This window comes from Fringilla coelebs (genome assembly GCF_963513975.1).
Source record: "Fringilla coelebs genome assembly, chromosome: 1".
Classification (NCBI taxonomy): Eukaryota; Metazoa; Chordata; class Aves; order Passeriformes; family Fringillidae; genus Fringilla; species Fringilla coelebs.
In genome coordinates this window covers 61,892,747-61,914,916 of record NC_140028.1, presented here as the reverse complement: position 1 = coordinate 61,914,916, position 22,170 = coordinate 61,892,747, and the positions used below count along the sequence as shown (strand labels likewise).

At 44.0% G+C, this 22,170-nt stretch overlaps 1 protein-coding gene across 2 annotated transcripts in view; it reads right to left on the bottom strand.

Annotated features, from left to right (window-relative positions):
- The window catches only part of NR4A3 (nuclear receptor subfamily 4 group A member 3), a 28,894-nt gene extending 6,959 nt beyond the window's left edge, over window positions 1–21,935 (bottom strand). The window contains exons 1-7 of one of the 2 annotated variants that reach the window (XM_084207615.1): window positions 21,536–21,935; window positions 18,892–19,047; window positions 15,424–16,310; window positions 13,095–13,224; window positions 11,986–12,158; window positions 6,480–6,679; window positions 5,130–5,308 (exon numbers count right to left, since the gene is read on the bottom strand). In XM_084207615.1, coding sequence (XP_084063741.1) covers window positions 5,130–5,308; window positions 6,480–6,679; window positions 11,986–12,158; window positions 13,095–13,224; window positions 15,424–16,308 — 1,567 coding nt within the window. In that variant the 5' untranslated portion in view covers window positions 16,309–16,310; window positions 18,892–19,047; window positions 21,536–21,935. Of the gene's footprint in view, window positions 1–5,129; window positions 5,309–6,479; window positions 6,680–11,985; window positions 12,159–13,094; window positions 13,225–15,423; window positions 16,311–16,544; window positions 16,742–18,891; window positions 19,048–21,535 lie in introns of those variants that run through there. The other variant, XM_084207616.1, reaches the window with a different exon arrangement.
- Window positions 21,936–22,170: the final 235 nt, after the last annotated feature.

Sequence of the window (22,170 nt, the reverse complement as noted above, 5' to 3'; positions counted from 1 at the left end):
TACTTTGACGCTGACAGTATTTCCCTCAGCTAAGTGGCAGGGGGAAGGCAGACAATGCAATCTGGAGGGGTTTTTTTTATAACTAGCTCTCCTACACTCCTCCAGTCTGCCACCTGCTTGTATGTAGACCCAGCACATGAAGCACCCACTCCAGAGGATATCCTGGCAAGAGGACTGAAGGATATCTGCTGCTGAAGAGTAGGTAAGTCTCGATTCCATTGGAAGGTTGGACAAAGTCATGTTCAGAAGGAACTGCAGCAGTCATACTCTTTTTAGCCACACTGGTCTCAGCACTGTTTCTTGGTATGACTGATGGTGCTAAAAATTGTGTCTGTAAACTGGAACGGAAAGCCCAACAGCAGGAAGACAAACACAAATTCCTAATTAATTGAAACCTCACAATATTCTTCACTGGTCTGGTGCCAGTCTAACAAAGCATTAGGAGTGTGAATAAGCCCAATATATACAGTGGTTCTGGGCTGGTCTGTAACACACTTAAAATAAAACATATGCTGAAAGATCTTGTCTGAATGTAGGCTAGCATGCTCTGTACTCAGCAGCATCCCACTGAGAGTGTCAAGTGGGCAAAATAATAATGGTTTGATGTGGACAGAGAAAGGAAGGGGCAGAGAGGAAAACATAATCAACAAGGAGAATGAGAGAGAGAGAAAACACTAGCAGCTCTAGAGCAGGCAGAAATTTGAGGCTAAATTAGAATGTGCCCTTCAGATGATCTGTACTGGACTCTCAGTCTTTTTATTTTCACACAGATTAAAAGAAAAACCTAACAAATGGTCATTTGGGAAGTTTAGGAAGCATTTTCAAGCATAGGCTGAATTAGTATCGAGTCTACTTGGCAAAGCTTCATCTTCAACACTGCTCAGTCCGTCATGGAGTGAGTGTGCAGGAACACTTGTGATCCGTGAACACACTAAACTCATAGAAATTGTCTGTGTGGAACTAACAACAGAATTTGACCCAAGAAGACCAGCATTTCCTTTCCATGTTGGCACTCTTCTTTAGCTCATTAGATGCTACATACCAACAGAATAAGTGATCCAAAGGAGAAGAACATGACAAACCTAATTTTTTTACTTTCAGGGGTGAGGTGAGTGTCATGTGTTGTTTCCCACCTACTTTTTTCTGGGTGATGCTTAGAGCAACACTCATATGCTGTGGAGGAAGTTGTGTCCAGCCTCTCTAAACCAACTAAAGGAAGTAAAAAAAGAGAAGAGAGACAGAGAGAGGAAGATCCTAAAGGAACACCTTACAGTAAAAAGATGTGTTCTGGCATGACAGAGTTCTAAGTTAACTGTTTGCAAGCCTCCTCAGTACACAAGATGGGACTTCTTTCATTCTGGGTGCTCTTTTAAGCTGATGTCTTATCTGAGAGGACCTGAAAACTCATCAGCAACCTGACATAATGCTTTTCCTTCTAGGCAACATACCATAGATTTCCAGGACATATAAAAGATATAGAAAAAGCAAAAATATATGGACTAAAGGTATCGTACATACCTTTAGTTTTACCCAAAGCAAACAATGTATGGAACTATACCGAAAAGAACAAATGACCCTACATGCCTATAACCATGCATCCTATGCTGTTATCTGCAGCTGTGGTTGGGATAGGACATGGAGCTTTGCGGCTCCAAACAAATCAGCGCGGTTAGTTGAAGGTCACTGGAACTCCTGGAGCTGTTACTGGGGAGACAATTTGACATCCCAGAATGAAGGAACAGCCTTCAGTATATTTTAGGACAGTGGGACCAGTGGAATGTCTTTTAGTCTCCAACACTGAATTTTACATTTATTCCCTCTTCCTTCACTGGGAGACAGACATTAGTTCTCCTTGTCACTTTTGAAGAACACAGAATATGTGAGAGTAGTGACTCCTCTTACTCTTCTCCCTCAGCAAAACTGCCAAAGATTGGTAGCATATAATCAAGTTTGCTTTCTAAGAGCAAATCCTTGTTTGGGCTAAGGACAGCACTCGTGAAATCAAGAAAGATTACCAGCTCACTATTCTCAGAATAAATTTTTCTTTTTCTGGAAAGACAATTCTTGAATTTAATGCTACCTAAGATGCTGTACAGTATTAAAACAGGCTATGACTACTACAGATCACAGGGCTGTTGTCTTGTTTGTTTGGTTTTTCTTTTTTGGTTAAACCATCAAATCATAAGCAATTTGTGTGATAATCAAGAAAACTTTGCTTAAGGCAGCATTCTGGTTTTGCAGTGTTGTTACTAAAGGCAAACAATTAGATTCACAAAAGAAAGCTTTCCCACTTCTTCTTATTTGGAAGCCTAGTGACACAGATATCTACCTGGAACATGGGAGAAGCATGGTCAGATTCCCTTCCTGTTGGAATCAGACCAGAGATGGGGCCTTGGGTGTCCCTCTGACAACTAGCTTGCCCACAAATCATCAGACACAACAGCCATTCTGTGGCCCGTGAAATGTATGAAGTTCTCTTAAGACAAAAGACAGTGGTCCTCAATAGTTGGATATCCTGTGCTCCTGGGAAAGGTTGCTCTTCCTTCGTCTGACTGACAGAAAGGGTTTGAAGCAGAGTTTGCCAACTACCCATTGCTTCCAATAGTCCGTTACAGGAGAAAAGGGTGCCTTCCCTGGAGATAAAGAATGGCACCTAAACCACCATCTAAATCTAAGCCAAGCCTCAAAACAATGCTTAAAAATGTTCAGCATTTCAGACTTCTTCAGGTTTCATCTTTGCAAATTTTCTCTTTGTTATTTTTTCTCTTTTGGTGTGACTAGCTAAAAACCATCATATGGTACTCAAACTGCAGGGAGGAGAAAGAAGCCATTTCTTGTGGGTTGCCACATCAGAGCCAAATCTCAAGGTTTTCCTGAATAAAAAATTTCAATACACTAGCTAGAATCGCCTGATTTCCTCTAACATGTTTTATTTTTAATATTGTTCATCATTGTACAATGCTATCCGTTTTCAGGTGACCAAATTCCTGGCTGAGTCCCTGAGTTAGCTAAGTGCCCTTGGATATCTGAAACCTGTGAATATAAGTCACTAGAGCTTTGGTCTAATTTAGATCACATGAAAATACATGCTGTCCTTAGACCAAATCAGCAGAGATATACCAGCCTCACAAAATAAAAGAATAAGCAGAAAACAACATTAGTTTTAAACACCATCTCACACCAGAGAGAAAATCAATAGAAGCCTGACAAACAGAGAAAATCTTAAAACTTCTATGTACAGAAAGAGTCTCCTTATAAAGGCAACAATTGCTTCCATTTGTTTAGAAATTTTGGGAAGACCAGCACAATTTAGCAAACTCCTGGAAGTGTTGTGATCAAGGAAAGGAAGAATGTGGGATGTATCCAATTAAAACCTGTTTCTAATTATCCTAGGGTGAACTGAGCCAGCCACTGGACAACTCTGACTCCTTATGTAAGGCCAAGCAAGTAGTGCTTAACTGAACAAATTACCATGTTAAAACAGAACGTGGGTTTGTAAGCGCAGTAAGTTTTCCTCCTATGCATTTGCTTTTGCTGCATTCACGTAGCTTGCTGGGAATCCTGTTCATCAGCCTGCATACTCTTGGTCTCCAGGAGGATAATCAACTACACACTACCTATGACTACCTAAAAAAGACATATTTCATATATAGTAAATAATCTAAATCCCTCATATGTGCTATATATATGAGCATATATGCCTGTATGTAAATATATATAGAGAGGGACAGCACCTGTCCTTGATTTAGAGATATCTAAATGCATATACATACCTAAATACAGTATGTATTTATATAAGTATCAATCAGTTATTCTGGTCTTAAATGCTTTATCAAAGAAACCAGAATCTGGATCTTAAAATACCCTTTCCAACTGCAGAAGAAATTAACAAAAATTAATAAAAAACCTGAAAATGCTTAAGAGACAAAGAGATACACTAACCCTTCACCAGAATGCAGGAAGATAGCATACTGTGCAAACTCTGAACCCAAAATCTTTGCCCCACAAATGTCAGCAGCAACTGGCCAATTTTTTTTTTTTTCATATCTGTCATTGAGTGCCCTGATATCGTTTTCATCCCAGGTAAAATGAAGACTACAGACGGTGTTGCTGAGGCCACTGCCTGCAAAGTAGTGGATGACTGAAATGCAGAAGGAAATCAGTAACTACTCAAGTGGAGCTTATAAGCATCCCTAGGAAGAGCCAGCTCAGGGCACACTGAAGCCCAGTCTCACAGTGATGACACAGCTGCACTGTTAAACTACCAGTTTTTCTGATATGAGTGCAAGGCTCCTTGTGGAGATGACTTCTGCTCCAAATTCTGCTGTGTGGTTGTCAGACACCTTTTCTCCCAACTCCTGTGGCCTTCAGCCATGACTCTTCTATTGCAAGATGCCCAAGGTATGCTGGGCTTTATTGTTTTCAGGGACGCAAAAATTAAACTTTAAAAGGTTATGTTCCCCTATTTTGTACTTACTGGACAGATTTGGCAGATTCTGACATTAGTTTCCTGCTGGTCACCCCAGCAGGCAGAAAGGGTCATACAGTCACATGCACACCCAAAAGCTTTTGTACAACTGTGGAATGTGACTTTTTTCTCATTATTCTCTGATTTTCCTCTCTCAGAAAAGCAGTACATGGAATACCTAGGCTAGCCTGGCTACCAAATGCAGCCTGCCTACCCTCATGGAGCACTCTTTCTGGTCTAGCTATCCTGCTGAGAGATGAGCTATGCTAGCTATACGGCTTCTAGGTCTCAAGCTGCCTTGATATTACTATTCCTACACAGAAGACCTAGCTCTGGTGATTCCATTTAAGATTTTCTGGGACTTCAGCAAGTATCTCGAATATTTTTGTAGGAGCTACACAATTTCCTTGGAAGCAGTTTGCTTTTTAGAGACTACTCCAAGAAAACAATGAAGCTGCAAAGAAATACTTAGACTATATTTTAAGAGGGGTGTCCAATAGCCTATTCCACAATTAATCCACAATTTCAATATGGTCATGCTAGTGCTTAAAAATCATAATCACTTCACCCTGAATATAGCTAAATTAACTGAAATTGCTTGAATCTATTATAAAGCACAGCACTAGAGTCTGAAGCTTTTTGTTAACAAAGGAGCACTTACCTGTAATCATAGTTAGAGCTGATAGACTTGCTAAGGCTGGGATGTCAAGGTTAAGGCTCTTTAAGTTTAAGGAAAAGTCTTTAATAGAGTCGAGCCACTCCCCAAATCCTCGAAGGCACTGAAGTCTATGAAGCACGAGTCCATTGCAGAATACAAACTTATCCTCAGCAGTATCAGACCTCAAATAAAAACAATTGAAAAAATTATAAATGCATCTTCTACTTTACAGAAAAATGCATAACCAGTATTGAAGTGTCTGTCATTTAAAATCCAAGGCATATTATCCTGAGACATATGTGGGCATTCACGTTTGACAATATGTTTCTCCCTTGGGGCCAAAGTACAACAAACAAGCTTCTGTGACTGCTTACTTGGTAGAGTTATAAGCCTGAGGTTAGCTGCAGCATGTGGTGTAGACTGTCTAATTAGTTAAGATTTTGGTCCTGCCCAAAGGCATAAACAGAGAAGACATTTTGCATTAAATACTGTATGTTTGAACCAAAGGAATACTAAGTGAGTGCATTTTGACGTACAAAACTAATAAAAATATAGGTTCAGCAACCCTCAGCATTTACTTAGTATCATCTGCATTTTTCAGATTGTAAAAATTGGCGAGGAAAAAACAATGGAGAACACACACAGTAATGCAGGACAACACGCATAACTGCATAAACTCTTTTATATAAAAACCTGTGTGCAAGAGAGAAAATATAGCCAAGCTCTCCTCTTGGTCACTCTCCATTACCAATATTTTTGTTAAAAAAACACATGAAAAGGTCATTTTCAACTTAAATAAACATAGGCATAACTGAAATCACCAGTCTGCAATTTTGCCAGTTCCTGAAAGTGAAATTGGTAAAGTGTCTTAACTAGTGCTAGACTGACAAACAGCATCTCACTCTATTAAATGCCTTGGTATTAAAAAGAAAACCAATCTGAAGATTTAAAATCTTCTTCATCCCTTTCAAAAACAGATAAAAAAGAGAAAAGAAAAAAACTTAATATCTGAAGAGTGTTTCTATATTTCATATTTTTGAGTACAAAGCAGACTTGCTCAAATAGTACTTGAGGATCAATTTTGATTACTATGTAGGAGGAAGATGGGACAGATCAAATAAAAGAGCACATTAGTGACACCTGTGATCTCTTTTTAAATCACCTTCTTGATTTTTCCTGCAGCGTAAAACAAATTAAACACCATATCCTTTGTATGCAGACACTGCTGATTTTTTGTGCTTTTTTCTTGGTACAAATGACAATGTTGAAAGATAATCCCATACTTATTCCTTAAAAATATTCAGATGGATGATTTTTCACATCATCTTAAGAGGAAATTAAATAAATAATTACCTGATGGAGAGTCTTAGTACAAACAGCTCCAAAAAAGCTGATTCTATGAGTAATGTCTGATCTTCTTTTGGGAGGTCAGTAAATCCTGGGATTTTTTCTGCCCAGCCTCTAGTTATGTCAATGGAGGCAGTCAGAAGATTATAGAACTGTTGTACATGTTCTGCATCTGTGCCTGCAGCAGCCTGATCAGTGGAACAGTACTAAAATGAAAGCCACAGAAAGCAAGGTTATATGCATTTAAGGGCATTCTGTGAAACATACAGCATTATTTGCCCGACAACATTTCCTTCTGTGGCAAAGCTGGTATTATTTATAAAGACATAAAACTAGGTCTACATCTACCTACTTATTTGGTTACCTACAGGCATTTTGCTATTCAGATAGATATTACAAAAATATTTCCATATGTATAGAAGTAATTTCAAATTTATAACTAAAATATAATATCACATTTTACAAGTGCCTGTATGCTATTAGTAAACAGAAATAAAAAGCTGGTGGGTAGGATAATTTGCATCACACTAGAAGAGGAACATTATTTGGCTTACTACAATGAAACACTTTTCCCATTGATGAATTTGTCTCAGTATGTCGGAAATGCAGATTTCTTCCAAAACCTCACAAAGTGCATTTTATCTGACAGTGATAGAGACACACAAGATAAATCACACTTTATCTGACACATGCAGCATTGCTTCATTTGAATACAGAATTGGTTCAAAGTAAACCAGCTGCCCCATATCACCTCTTATCCTTCAAATTGAAGCATTTGAGGTTCAGCAAAACCTATTATCCTGCTTATGTGGCCATAACTCTTCCAGGCAACCATTTGACAGTCTCAGCTTGCTCAGCTTCCTTGTGACCCTCTGACAGCTCCCTCCCCACTATCTCCTACTTCATCACCAGTGGATCCCTGTCAGTCCTTTGACACTGCTCTCTCTCTCCTGGCAGAAAATAAAACAGGAGCTTTTGTGGCTTAGTCCAATTCTGTGCTTGGAAAGTGCTGCTGGTTTTCTGAGCAGGTACTGAATAATGTGCCATTTATTGTAGTAACATCCTCATCATCAGCCACCTGCTGGGTTATTTCTGGGAGAGACTTCATATCCACTCTCCCTCTTATGGGTTCAGCTGAGATAGCCTCCATGGCTTAAAGAAGCCTGCATACTCTTTGGAAACAACTTCCCACATGCACTTAGGCTTGAGTCCATCAGCCTAAAGGCCACTCCAGCAACTCTCAAAGCCAGAGTGGAAGCAGAAAAAACTCTCTCCCCATCAGTAACAGTGGTCTGACAGCATGGGAGTACCTTATTACAACCATGGGCTGCAGGTATCACCCAAAAGTCACCTCTGTGCAGGACAGAGAGATGGAGCAGCAAGCAGAACTTCTCAAGGTAGCTGTCCTGTACTCTGCCTCTCCTAGCTGGAGCTCATTGCTGTTGGCAGGTAAGGGATGAAGGACACAATGTCAAAGTTGCTGACTGATGGGAGAACCACAGCAATCCTAGAGACTTCTGTTTATATCTGGTTCCTGGTACCAGCTCTTACTGACTCTGTTCTGCTTAGCCAACACTAACTGCATGAGTTTCTCATGGTGCCATCCAGCTCACATCCCTAATCAGCTGGTAAAACACGTACAATCCTTCTTATAAAGTTCATTTAGACACAAATTTTGCCTCAGCTACTCCAAAGGATCCTGTGACACTGAGGCAGGTAGAGGCCACAATACAGAGAAGATGGGGAGCATCAGTAGAAAAATCAGTATGCTGCATCATATTTGTGTGTTCCCCCACTTGAATGGACCCCCACTTGAATGGAGCAGTTGAGGATGCTCAAGCAGGAAGAATCAACTACTCCTGGTACTGGACTGCAGCAAGATGCACACACTAATGGGTAGACCAAGACAATTTGCTTTTTCAGAGACCATGCATGTTCTGGACCCTCTAGAAGTGACAATGCAGAGCAAGTCACAACAAGTGTGCATTTTGGCACTAGGAGATGTGCTTTGCTATACAGGGGCTGACCTATGACTGACTCTTACTACACAGGGAAACAACAGGCTGATGGAAACTCCTGCCTCACAACGGGTATTGCTAAGCTGAGATGTATCCTTGATCCTGTAAGCAGTAAAGAAGAAGGAAAACAAAAGGACAAGAAAAAAAGGTACTACCCATTCTGAATGGGTTTATTCTAAATATAACTCATCACAGCTCAGCGTAATTATGTCAGGTGTTAATTTGTTCCCAATATTTATAAAATATTCCTTTGGCAAAGGTAAGGCAAAGTTTTAACATTTTCTAATGAAGCTGAATGCAGCATTATGTCATGTAACTGTGAGTGCTACAGTGTGGTATACCCCACGCTGGGCACTGAATCAAATTAAATTCATCTAAAAAAATGGTAACGTGTACTTTTTTTGCATGGTCTTTCCCATGAGAGCAATTTTAGAAGAAAGGTAAAAGATTACATGGAACTGTATAATTTTCAGCTGCTGCAATACATCACTGCTCACTATAAAGTATTAGCACTTACAAAGAGTTGTTAAAATCAAATATTATTTACTGGTAACAGACTTTGGAGCATACAAGTAAACATAAACAATATGTATGTTTCTGTTTCATGCACCACAATTGTGGGTTTTTCCATGATTATTTCACGGAGAAGAAGTGATATTTGACCTAACTTGTGACCAAGACAGCTCGCAATCCTGCCCTTGGTCAGGAGGCGTCACAGGACGGAAGGGCTCCCTCCAATCTGCATTTCTAAACCTGCCCTATGCAAACTGGAGGCAAACCAGGAGAGAGACAGAAGACAAAGCTCTGCCCCACTCCCTTCCTTGGAGCTCCTTTGGGAATCAAATGAAATATGACTGTTACTTAAGGAGGGGGTTGCATGTGTAACAAGCAACATTTATTTGTATATTATATCTGAAGAGATTTGGAAAGGCTGAGGTTGGGAAGCCCGATAGCACAACTTAGCTCTGCCCTTTGCCTGCTTTCATCAGTCCTTCATCAACGGCTACAGCTGCAAAAGCCTAACAATAACTTCTCTGCACAGAAGAAAGCCTACACTCATTTTTCCAAAAGACATGATATGTGCTTAATTTTGTGGCCCAGGAAGGGGGGGATTATTGCCTAAATGTTGCGCTCCCCCTCTGAAAAGGCAACATTTATATTTACATTGGTGCCTACTCTGCATGAATAAAAATGGCAAGGGTCTGTTTCTCATCTCACTTCCTTAAAAGCGTAAACTCAGGGAATTGTACCAGTAAACAGGTGTGAGACCAGACTAGGGCCCTTGGCAATTGCCTTTTGAAACCAAGTACCTAAATATACCACGGCTGTGGACTGGTAAGTTAAAACCAGTGCTGAGATGAAAAGCAGCCATGTTCTGAACAGAACTGTTTCCAATGTTTTGGTGTAAAGTTTGTAGCTTATGTAATTTATTTTTGGTTTTGTTTTTTTCCTGGGTTGCTCTGTGTGTGTGTGTCTACAGGGTTTTCTGGAGGGAAGGGATACACACTTTGCTCCGAAACTTTTATCAGTAGTTTTAAGATGGTCAAGATATTACAGCTTGTAAACATGAAGACCACGCTAAACATTAAGGTCGTATCTGCAGAAGTGTCAGGGCTGACTCCAAAGCCAGGTTTCCAGGTCTGCCCATTTGTGGTGCTCAGCAGGGTCACAGCCTAGCTGAATGTGCCATAAATTAGTCTTTACAGGTACAGGATTATTCTTAATGGGAGTATTTTAGCATTGCAGTGTGTTTATGATATGTTTCATTAAATTCATTAAATTTGTTAAATTCAATTAATCTTGCTCTTTAGACAGCATTTGTTTTTTGACCTCTCCTAACTTTTCAATGTAAATATAAGGGTCTATGAAAAATAGAAGAATCTACTTATTTCTGGTAGAATATTTTTGTCATTTCAGTACCACTGGGCATAACAGACTATTATATATTTTAGTGTAAAGAAAAACTTAGATATTAATATGTTCTAACAGATAATCATACTTAATCTTTTAGCTACCAAGACTAAATTAATTTACTGTCAATCATATGCTCCCTGTAAAGTCCAACAGAATTGTTCAACAATTAAATCTGTGTCTTGTTTTCATTAAAAGAGAAATAATTACTGCAGGACAAAGAAAAAAGTCACATAAAAGTACATAATTTTTGTTCAGTTTTCTGTAAATGCAAAAGAACTTTATATTAATAAATAAATATAAATTATGGCCCCTGGACTCCTGCAATTCTGTGGAACCCAGTAGATTTCTATCAAAGAGCACAGCTCGTCACACACCTTGCTATTTGTAGAATGATCCCTGAGACATTCTGGGTAAGTTAAGGTACATGCAGGACATGGCTAATGCATTCTCTGTATAGTAGGTTGTCAGACACTGAACAGCTATATTCTTGATAATAACTTGAAAAATAATATGGTTTAACACTTCCAGATTAGTTTGAAGAAAATACGTTACAGCATGCGTTACATTGCTAAATTATATATATAAGTATAGTCTAAAATAGCATAATGTAATTTTTATATAATTGCAGTAAATATGCTTTAGGATTAAATATTACTTAGCAACAAGTGATAAATGGCCAGTGGAGTTATTGTCTGAGTACAGCTGCTATTTTTAACAATCTCAAATTTAATCATATTTCTTTAAGGGGGAAAAATTTGATCTTGTTTTTCTGTAGCTGTAGTTTTTTTCTTATCCTATATCAACCTGCCTAAAAATTGTATTTAACAAGCCATTTCAATGTTGTATTTTAATAACTACAGAATTTTTTTCAGCTTTCAGAATATTCCATGAATATTTAATATTGTGACTATGCTATATTAAAGAACAAGGTTACAAAAATATATGATCTTTGGTAAAGCTTTGCTGATTTTTCAGAATTTTAATTTTAACAGGCTTGTTTTAAAAATGTGACTTTTACTGAAGGAATATTTAGGCTGGGATATCCAAAGCATACCTTATTTCCAATCAAATAATGGCAAAATTCCTGTTGATTTCAACAGGAATGGTCCTATTCATCCAGTGTCACACTCTGCAACCCTTCTATCTGAATATTAGGGAAGTGCTATTAAATTTTAGCCTTCAGAAAACAGAAGTTAAGATATTGGACATACAAGTACTGCTCCTGGTAAATCAATGACACCATAATTGATCGTGTTTTGGCACAGTCCATTTGCAAGAAGAATGCTCTATTTATCCATGCATTTTTTCTTTAAGTCAACCACTGAATATACTGCAGATTATTCGATTATTTTGTGATTGAGATCCTCACAATAAATAGTTACTAACACTAATATCTACTGCACTTCCTTTCCTCTCATTGTCCACCTATCACGAAAAGACAACGGCTGGCTGGACCGATTTCTACCGTCATCCAAATTTCACACTTAATTTCATTTTGGCAAAGCAGCTGGTAAGGAGAAATGCAGCTCGCAAATCATTTCTGTGTGGAAAGCAAACAGGGAAAGAAAAGTGAGACATACTCTTGAATAGTCCAGCTCCCTGGGCGTGGAGTCGGTTAAAGCTCGAACGAGGGCATTCATCATGCTGATGGGAGGAGAGGGCGGGGAGGGCTGAGAGGGTTCTTGCTGTAAGGGGCTCTTTGGTTTGGAAGGCAGCCGACCTCTTCTCCCTTTCAGGCTGTCAGTACGGACAACTAGGTGAAAAAAAACCCCAAGGAAATCAGTTGTGAAGGTACCAGCAAATGATGGATCAGAATGAAGACTCTGCTTTCCTTACGGCAGCCAGACCAGCAAAAATAAGTGTTCTCCAGTTTCAGCATGTGCTCTTGATGCCTTTGATTGCAAAGAACACAAATGGCACCAGAACGGTGTCAGACCTACGATCGTAAGCAGCAATGTAGCTGCTTAGTGAGATCCCAGCTGTGTTCCTTGTGCCCATGCTTTGTTTGCAGCATGTCAGTGTGCCCGTGACAGTCCACTGCTGAAAACAAGCTGAATGTGAAACACAGATTTTAGTGTTTCTACTAGCAGTGTCCCTTTTAAACGGCAGAGGCATTCATTCAAAGTAATTTTAGCTTTCTTGAAGCATTTGAAAAAATACGGTCACACTATATAGGTTATATTATCCATGTCACTATTTGCAATGGGACTGCTCACACAATATTACTCACATGCTTAAATATTTGCAGAATTGGGACTAATGAGTTGATCCTGTTTCCATTTAAATTAATTGCAAATTTACAATCAGCTTATGGGAATGAAATGAGATCCTATGTCAAAATGCACACAATCCAGTGCAGCCCCCAGTGAGAGAACAAGGGGAAGCCAACAGCATTATCGAGCAATGCTCAAAGTTAATAAAGGAGACATTTTGGCCACTGTCAAATTATCCTCTTGTGACCTTGCTGTTCTTGAACTCTGGGGTCTATAGTCTAAATATGATAATAGGGGTGAAAAGCACAAAATCAATACATTATTACATAAATGCACATATTTTGGGGTAATTTATGAATCTCATCACTGTCAAATTTATTGTAGAGACATCCATGATCACACACACACACACAGACACGGATTCATAAAACATAGTATTTTAGTTTTCTGAGATCATAAATAGCCAGAATTCTTACCTTCTTTAACCATGCCGACACTGAGACACTTCTGGAACCGGCAGTATTGGCATCTGTTACGACGTCTCTTGTCCACTGGGCAGTTTTTATTTGCCAGACAAACATATTTTGCATTTTTCTGAACTGTTCTCTGCGAAAATGCAACACAAAAATAGTAAACTGATTGTTTCTTGAGCAGCTTAGAACCTGACAAAATGTGTTTTAATTACAACATGAAAAGTGACAGTGCAATTCATATAATTAGATAAAATTAATTTCCTAACACACTAGCCTGCAGGAAAAACAATTTTATTAGTGCTAGCTGCTGACAATGAAAATCATCTAGGATTTTTCTGAAGCAAGTCTCTGGAGACAGGCAACTTTGAATGATAAAATCATATCTGAAATTACCAGGTCATCACATCTACCTTTGGGGATTAGATTATCTCCGCTTTTAATATCCCTTTGGGAACAATTTTCTACTTGGTTCATTCCCTTGATTATTGCTGACCTTATTAAAATAAAATCAAAATGATCTGCAATGTACTTCTCTTGCTATCACTATTGTTAGTCAAATACCACAATAACTGGTTTGGTTAGCCATTAAAATCATCAGGGAGAAAAATAAAAATACCAGTAACCCCGACAAAATATGTTTGGGTAAATACTCTGGGAAAGTTAACCTGACCTGAGGAAAAAGGACAGAATGGTGACATAGTTATATAAATTTAATTAACTCTAAATTCACGTTGAAGAAAATAAAACAAAATTAAAATGTATAGAAACCTGGTAAGCTTTGCAAGAATGTAACAAATATCAGTGCAAAAACATATCATGTTGCCATACTTAAAATCAAAGATACATCAATAAATAACATTCAAAAAGGTATTACAGGAAAGACACCAGGAACAAATTTATCAACTCAACATTCAATATTAAATCTTTAACTGTGATTAAATTAATGGATACATTTTATTTCAATATTTGTGTTTGTTATTAAATAACAGCCTCAATGTACTAAATATATGAGTTACAGCAAATACTGTTCATTGTTATTTGCAACTGAAAACAGTCTAATTTTGCAGAATAAGGTACTGTTGCAACTCAAGGGTATGCTATTGGTTTCCACAGGGGCAGGTTTGGGATAAAAAGAGCTGCTATTTCCATGTTATTTGTGTTCCCTTTTCTAGTTATATTTAAATAACAAATTAGTTTTATAGGAGATGTGTGTGTTACCACGTGGTCAAAAGATTATTATTGAGTAACACTGACAACTCCACCTACAATAAAAAATGCTGTAAGCCTCCCCCCCAAATATTTTGGGGCTGTTTTTGTTCCCATTGTATCTTTTACCAGAATAGGGGCATAACCGCTATCTCAGCAAGAAAAAAATATACATAATCAACCCCAAATGTTTCAAATCTTAAACTTGCAGCGCAGAACCATCCTACCAAAAGTCAATCACTAGCTCTTCCCTTAAACAAGCTATTTCTGAAATTAATCTGGAATCTGCACCTTCAGACTCAGCTGAAATGAAATTACAAAGCACCCAAACCTAAGATCTAAAGAGTATATTCAACTCTTGAAAATCTAAGCACAAAGTTCCAGCTGAGAAACTGCTGTGTGTAAGTTATTTGTGTTGCTACTCAGCTGCAAAGCTGCCCTCATTGCAGAGCAGGCACCGGGACCCTGTGCAGTGCTTAGTCACTGCTCTGCAGGCAGCTTTCCCCTGCTAAGGACTCCCCGGGCTCCTGAGCTGAAGGGTAATGACAAGGCAGCAACCAAAAGCAACTAGGAGTGCTTGGGTTTGTCCCATGAGTGAAACCAGTTTCTTCCCGGTGCTGACCACCCGGCATTCCTCCTCATGCCAACCACCCCTGGACAGCAAAGGGCACTGCTGCCACCACCTAAAATATTAAGTGGACTTTATGATTTCAGGGTTTCTTTTCTCATCTAATCTAAAAACAGAGTGTAATTGGAATTAGTGACTGAGTAAAACCCAGGTTGAATGTACTCCAGATGAGTTGCACTACAGAATAAATGCCGTTTATAGCTTAAACTGGGGTGACCTACGTTTCACTGAGGAATGCTGGCAGACCAGAGGCAGCTCCCACAGATCACTGCCATGGCCTCTTCTCAGCAGAGCCTGGATGATCCTTTTATCCTACAGAGGGCTTTCCTTGACCTTCAAAAACTTTGGGCGTCCCTCCCACCCTGCTGGGGGGAGCCCTGAGTTTCAACACAGGATGTCCCTGAAGCCCCAGGTCAGGACCAGGAACGTGTGGGGACAGAGGGGGTGGGAAGTGAGGCGGGATCAAGCAGGGAGGGGAGCGAAGCGCGGATCTCTCACCTTGAAGAAGCCCTTGCAGCCCTCACATGTCCGCACCCCGTAGTGCTGGCAGGCGGCATTATCTCCACAGACAGCGCAGGTGCCTTCCCCGGACGAAGAGCTCCGGCTGGGAGGAGACGGGAGGCCGCTGCTGCCGCTCCCGCTGCTCTCCCCCATCAGGCTGGAGGCGGCTGCGTTGAGGCCGAGCGGTGAGAAGGCTAAGGTGGCTGGTCTTTTGGCCAGGTGAAGCCCGTAGGAATGGCCCTCCATGGGAGCCTGGCTGGCGGCGGGCCTGTCGGAGCCCAGGGGCAGGCTCAGCGAGGCCGGGTCGTAGCACATGTGGGCGGCCGCGGACGGCGTGTGCGGAGGCGAGTGCTTGAAGTGGAAGAGAGGGAAGCGCGGAGGCACGGTCTTCATGGGCGCGGCGTCCATCAGGTGGCCGGGAGGCAGGCAGGTCTGCGTGGGCTGCAGCGGGGGCTCATCCCACAGGGCCTGGTGAGCAGGGAAGCCCGGCGTGGTGGGCGTGGAGGGTGGGGATTGCTTGAAGTACATGGAAGTGCTGGGCATCCCCTCATCTGTAGACGGGGGCAGTGAGGGCTGGTATGGGGACAGCCGGGTGTCTTCCATCTTTATGAGGGGCCTCTGGCCAGAGGAGGCAGTTTGCATTTGGTAGAGGCAGGAAGGCTTGAGCTCGTAGCTGCCAGAGTAACCCTCCATAAAGGTGCTGAAGCTGGGAAGGGAGGTGGTGGCAGTGGCAGTGATTTCGGTACTGCTCAGGTCCATGGTCAGCTTGGCATAGTCAGGGTTCATGATGTCTGAGCTGTACTCCGAGCCATAGGCGTAGGTCTGGGATGCATAATTCGAACCGGGCGGTGAAGGACTATACTGCGCTTGCACACAGGGCATATCTGCAAGGGCAAAGGGGCTCGTCAGCAACCAGCCCAGTGCGCCAGGCTGCGGCCCAGGCCCTCACAAACTTCTTTGCGAGAAGCTTTCCCAGAGCTCAGATAGGCACCCAACTCCCATTCGGACATTTAAATTAGCCTCGAGCTTTTTCCTTTTAACAAGAAATATGCACCAGGGACCGACTAAGCATTCAGTACTATGGAGTCTGCTCTCATCCAGTCAAGGGAGAAACTCACATTTATACCAGTGTCAGTGAGAGAAGAATCCATCTCAAGCTGCCCTACATCTGCTGCTTAATATATGTAGCTGTCAATGAGAATTAGATAAGCACAATGAGAACAGTTTATGACTCTAAATCTACCTCTGGATGCATGCAATCATGCCGTAAAATTTTCACGAAGGGTGAACGAAATTATCAAATGCATAATATTAAAAATTACATTTATTTTAAAAGAAGCAGCATCTGCAGCGCATGTCAGAGGAATTACTCAAATCACAAGGTTTGCTACTCAGGACTTGCAAATATCAGTTTTGCTTACTCAGCTCTGGACCTTTGAAGAATATTTCTGGTCAGCTAATGATTTAAGGTTGCTGTTTCGTTATTAGTTTTAAGGCTTATCTTTGGGAGAATGTTCTCCTTTAAAAAGTGGAGGGTACAACATCCCCTTCAATTTGCAAAAATGTAGGATGAAAGGTATGTGGTATTTCTGTTTTCAGGGGAAAGCAAGGTTGAGGCCAGTAATACAGTTGGTTTTATTCATTAGTCATGAAATTTAATGCGGTTCACTGATAGCTGGGATGGTCAAAGCAACACAGTGCCTGGCTAAAAAGATCTGATTGTTATTTTCTTTTACATTTTCTACTAGTTTGCCATGTAATTTGCTGGTCCCAGGAAGTAATAGACCCATTTCTGCAATTCACTGTGGTTTGCTTGACTAAACACTGTGAATTCTAGACCAATATTTTCAACTCAAACTAAAAGTGTGTGGCGTATTTTGGTTTCACAGCAGAGGAATAAAATGCATGGATTAGTATAAATTTTCTCATGAAGACAAAAGCAAATATGGATGAAATGTATATCAAAATTAAGTGCAGTTCATATCTTCTTAATCATGGTAATTTATATTCCAGAAGCACTTGAGAAATAATTCATGTTAAAAAAAAAAACAACTTGCCTTGGAAATAATGATGTTTCCCTCATTATTTTAAGAACTCTTTTCACTTACAATTTTAAAATATTCACTCCTGGCATGCAGGAATCCAAATAATTTGTGTTAAATCAACTTTTAATTCTTTCCTACCCACTTTGCAGATAAACATATTTAAACTAAGCACCAAATTTGAATTATCACGCTGTCACAAACCATTCACATCTTTCTTCTTCTCGAGAAAACACTAAAATCTGAGAAAAAAAAATAGTGCTGTTTCCTGAAATTAAGACCTTCTTTGCCTTAAATCCAAAAGCTTGAAGAAGGAGGCAGGACAACCCTCCCCCCTAAGCCTTGCCTCCCTATGTTATTTATGTATTATTCTACTGTTCTCTTTTTTTTCCTGTCAATTTCTGTCCATGCCATTCCACGCACACACATTTCCTGATTTCCTGGCAAGTCGTGTCATTATCATTTGTTAGTTTAAGGACTGGCTGTTAAAACATAGTGATCAGTACTTAATCAAATAAAAAGGGAAAGAAATTCTTTCCAGACACCTCCACTGAGAACTGATGGAGGAACACAACAGAGTGAGTTCACAGCTAATGTCACAACTGGACGTGTTGATATACAGCTCTAAGAAGGAAAAATGCTTTTTTGCTAGCTCAGAAAATGAGCAGGAGTTCAAAGGAACAGATCATTATGCCCTTTTCCCCTGCATTTTTCTGAGCATAACAGAGTTATGCCACTGAATTCTGTGTAAAGTGGAGGAGAAAAACAGAAGTCTAAAATAACTCTGACCGGAGGACTGAAAAAATATCCCTAACCTAAAGGTCTGGTCTCTCCTGGCTCTGTGGGACTCCTCCTACCTCGCCTTTTGCCAGCGCACTTGTCTAAGTCTAACCCCTACTTTTCCACTTAGGGCACCAGTATTAATTCCCCTGCAAAGTAAATAACCTGGGATTTTTTTCTTTACCCAACAATATTAAAACAAGAAAAGAAAAGGCCCCACAGGAGGTGCATTAAAGACCAACCTGTCATCAAAACCTCAATGAATGGCTAGAAGCATCAGGGCAGGGACATTAGGAGCTATTACCATGGTGTTCTGCTTTATTTGCGAGAACGTGAGGTAAAGGATGCCCAGTTTAACGCCAGGCAAGCTGGGCGCCTCACAGGGACACTAGCACCCCCAACAAGCTTCCCCTTAAATCTGGCACGTCTTTGGCGAGGGGGCTCGCAAGCCCGTGTGCTCAGGCACGGCATCGCCAAAAGCGCTGCGAAAGGCACGCGCTGCTCTGATCCTTTTGGGATTTAAACTCCCCGGGATGTCGGGGGCCGATGATGCCAAAGGGATTTGGGAAGGGTAGGGGCCGCGCCAGTAGTTCCCGCACCCCTCTCCTCCTCCTCCTGCCCTTCTCCCGGAGCGGCAGCTTACCTGGTGGGTATCTTGCGCGCTGAATGGTGGGGCTGGAGGTGCGGACGGAGGCGGCGGCGGGCGGCGGCGGCGGCGGGGTGGGTGCCGGCTGGGACCTCTCTGCGGAGGCGGGCCGGGGGCCTGGCCTGGGCGGGGGGCGCTCTTCCGACCCGGGCTCTGTCCGCCGGCGGCGGGAGACAAGGCACAGTCAGGGGCGGCGGTGCCCGGCGGGGCAGAGGGGAGCCCCCCGCCTCCCCCCGGCGCGGCGTCTCGGGGGGACGTGGTGGCATCGTCCCCCGCGCTCGCCCGCCAACCCCCCGCCTCGCCCCGCGGGTGGGAAGGGGGAGCCGGGCCGGGGAGCGCATTCCTGCCGGCTCCCGCTCCCTCATCACACAAAAGGCAAGAGAGCACCGGGCTGGGACAACGGAGCCGCCGGTTTGTTCTCCGGGAGAGGAGCCTGGGAAGGCAAGAGGAGAACTCCGGGCGGGGTGACTACAACAAGCGGGACAGCATCCCCGAGCGTCCACTTCTCCGTGAGAACTTTCTCTCTTTGGGATGCAGAGACCGGGAAAAAGCAGGCTGGGAGTTTCTATGCAAGGTACCGGCCAGACTCGAGGGGTGTCCTGCCGGCCCGGCTAACCCTGTGCTGCGTCTCCGGGCCCATCGCCGGCGCGGGGGAGGGAACGCAGCCCAGCCGCCTCCCCCCGACCCTCTGGGCGCTGCCAGCCGGGCTCCGCGGCAGCGCGGGTGATGCTCGGCCGCGCCGGCCCCTGCCCACGGAAGCCGCTCCCCGGCGACTCTTTCTCCCGCTCCTCGTCTTTCTTTTGCCTTCCCCGCGCCCCTCGCCTTTGAACCCCCGCCAGCTCCTGGGGTGTTAAGTGCCTGTCAGCTCATCCCTTTCTCTCCCGAGGGTTTTGTTCCCTTACGAGCTCCTACGAGACGGTTTCCCGCTCGGCGCGGAGCGCCCTAGGGCTCCTCTCTGCCCCCCCGAGCCGCCGGTTACCTAGAGACACTCGCTGCGCTTTTAACCACGCAGCACCCCTCCGGGCTGCCGCCGCCCGAGCCAGGAGCGCAGGGCCGTAAGGGCTGTAAATTAGGAGGAAATAACTACCCTTGTCAAAGCTCTTTTCTTCCTCCGTGCACTTTACATTCAGCCCCGAGTGACACCCCTCCCCACCCTGTAATACGAGGAGGAAACCGTGAAACACTCCATTGTGATTGTGACTTCTTCAGGCAAGTTTCGAAACCTTCATTTACCCGGGAGGGACTGCGGAGGGGGAAGCTCCATTCAATTAAAAAGTTTCGTGCTGGATTTCCACCGCCGGTTAGCTGGCGATTTTTTTTTGGGGGGGAGTGGGAGGGATCGCCCCGAGCCGCACGGTCACTCCAGCAAATATCCACGAGATCGCGTGAGATTCACCTCCGAAGAAACCGTCTGGTCTGGTTTAGTCCATTGTTTTTTACCGGGGCTTGACTCCAGCATACAACGGTCTCCACGGAGGAGAGAAAAATAGGGCGAAGAATGTAATCGAGTGAAGCGGCTTGGATAAAAGTTAGCGATTCATTCCCAAACTTTTTTTTCCTGGAGAAAAAAAAATCCTATCCCAACACACTAATCCCCCTACATAAAACAGTGTTTTACGCCCTTTCCCTGGGAAATACCCTCTCACGGATCCCATCGTATCCAAAAATTCCAAGTTAAGTAACAGCGTTCTTAACTAGCCGCGCTAAGGTGAGCGGCATCTCCGCCCGGGACAGGCTATCGCGATAATGCTGTCCCGATAACTGTCCCTCTACATAATATCACAACCCAACGCCCGCGCTTTCTCGCCTCTTTCCAAGACTGAAACTTCTTTCGCAGCTATTAAGGCGAGAAGGCAAAAGCGAGAGGCGCCGCGGGGGCAGGGAGCGGGGCAGCGGCGGCGCAGCCCAGCCTCCCCGCACGGTACCGCCCGTGCCGGGGCACCGCGGCCCCTTGTTACCACTTCTGACCTCCGAAGGGAAAAGTGCACATTTCCGAGGAGCAGATGCCGGGCAGACGTGCCGTGCAAACATCCCGTCTCATTTCAATACAATATGTCACATTCCAGCAATTACCTCTTGGGCGAGCTCTTTGGGCTGCCGAGGGGGGCTGCTCTCTCCCAAAGTGAGATGAGCTCAACCTGCCTCGCCGTCCCTATTAGACAGCTGAACTTGTGCAAGCAGAACCACCTATTTCCCAAGCGCGGCTAAAGGAGGGAGACAAATTGCTGCCATTCATCACCGGCGCTGTAAACTCCCCGCCGCCGCCGGCAGCATCATTTCCATGACAACAACTAGCAGAAATACCTTAGTACCACCGGCTCCGGCTCCCGCTCCGCTCACCACAGCCCTCCCGTTTGCGAGGAGCAGCAGTGCCCCGCGCACGGCAGGAGTTGCCGAGACGGCAGGGACGCTCAGAAGACGAGCGGCAATTGAACATCCACGGGGAGGATGGGGGAGGAGGGGGGGGAAGGTGAGGGAAAAGTTTCAGCGAGAGCCCGGCACGGCAGCGCGTCGGCTGAGCCGCATCGCTCTCCGCCGGCATCTCCCCAGCATCTCTACCCCGGCGGCGCAACTTTCACGGAGTGGGAACATGCCGCACTGTCCCTCTCCCTCAGCCGCTCCCGTTCACTCGCATACGTACTCGGTTGCTGTGGAGGTTCCGTCTTTACATCTAGTTTGTAGGTGCCCGCTTCCTTAAAGGAGTGTGTAGGCGCTGTCCAGCGGCAGGACCCGAGACACAAAATTCCTCAGACTCCGGGTAGCTGCAGGTCCAGAGGGTGCGTTATCCCGAGGCATGGAAAAGGATTGAAAAAGCCTGAGGAGCCAGGAGCCCGTCCACGGGCGAAGGGAGGGAGTGAGCAGGCGGGCGGGCGAGGGATGCCGAGCGGCGGCCGCCGCCGCGATGTGCCTTTGTGTGTGTGTGCGGCGGGAGCCGGGCCGGGACCTGTGCCCGCGTCCCGGTGCGAGTGCCCCGGGGTGCGCGTGTGCCTGCGCCGGAGAGAGGGGACGGAGGCGCCTCTCTGCGCTGCTCTCCCGCTCCCTCTCTCTGAACGTCATTTATGTGAGAGGAGCCCTAGCGGCCTCTCCATAGAGCGGCTGGAATGCGAAACGTCAATAGTGACGCCATGGGAGCCTGACGCTACTGACCCCCCCCCCCCCCCCGCCCCAGTGTGTGCGCCGCGCTCCCGCCGCACCGCGCCGCGCCGAGCTGTGCACAGCCGCGCACAGCCGCGAGGTGCGGAGCGGTGCGGAGCTCCGGCAGAGCCGTGCTGAGCC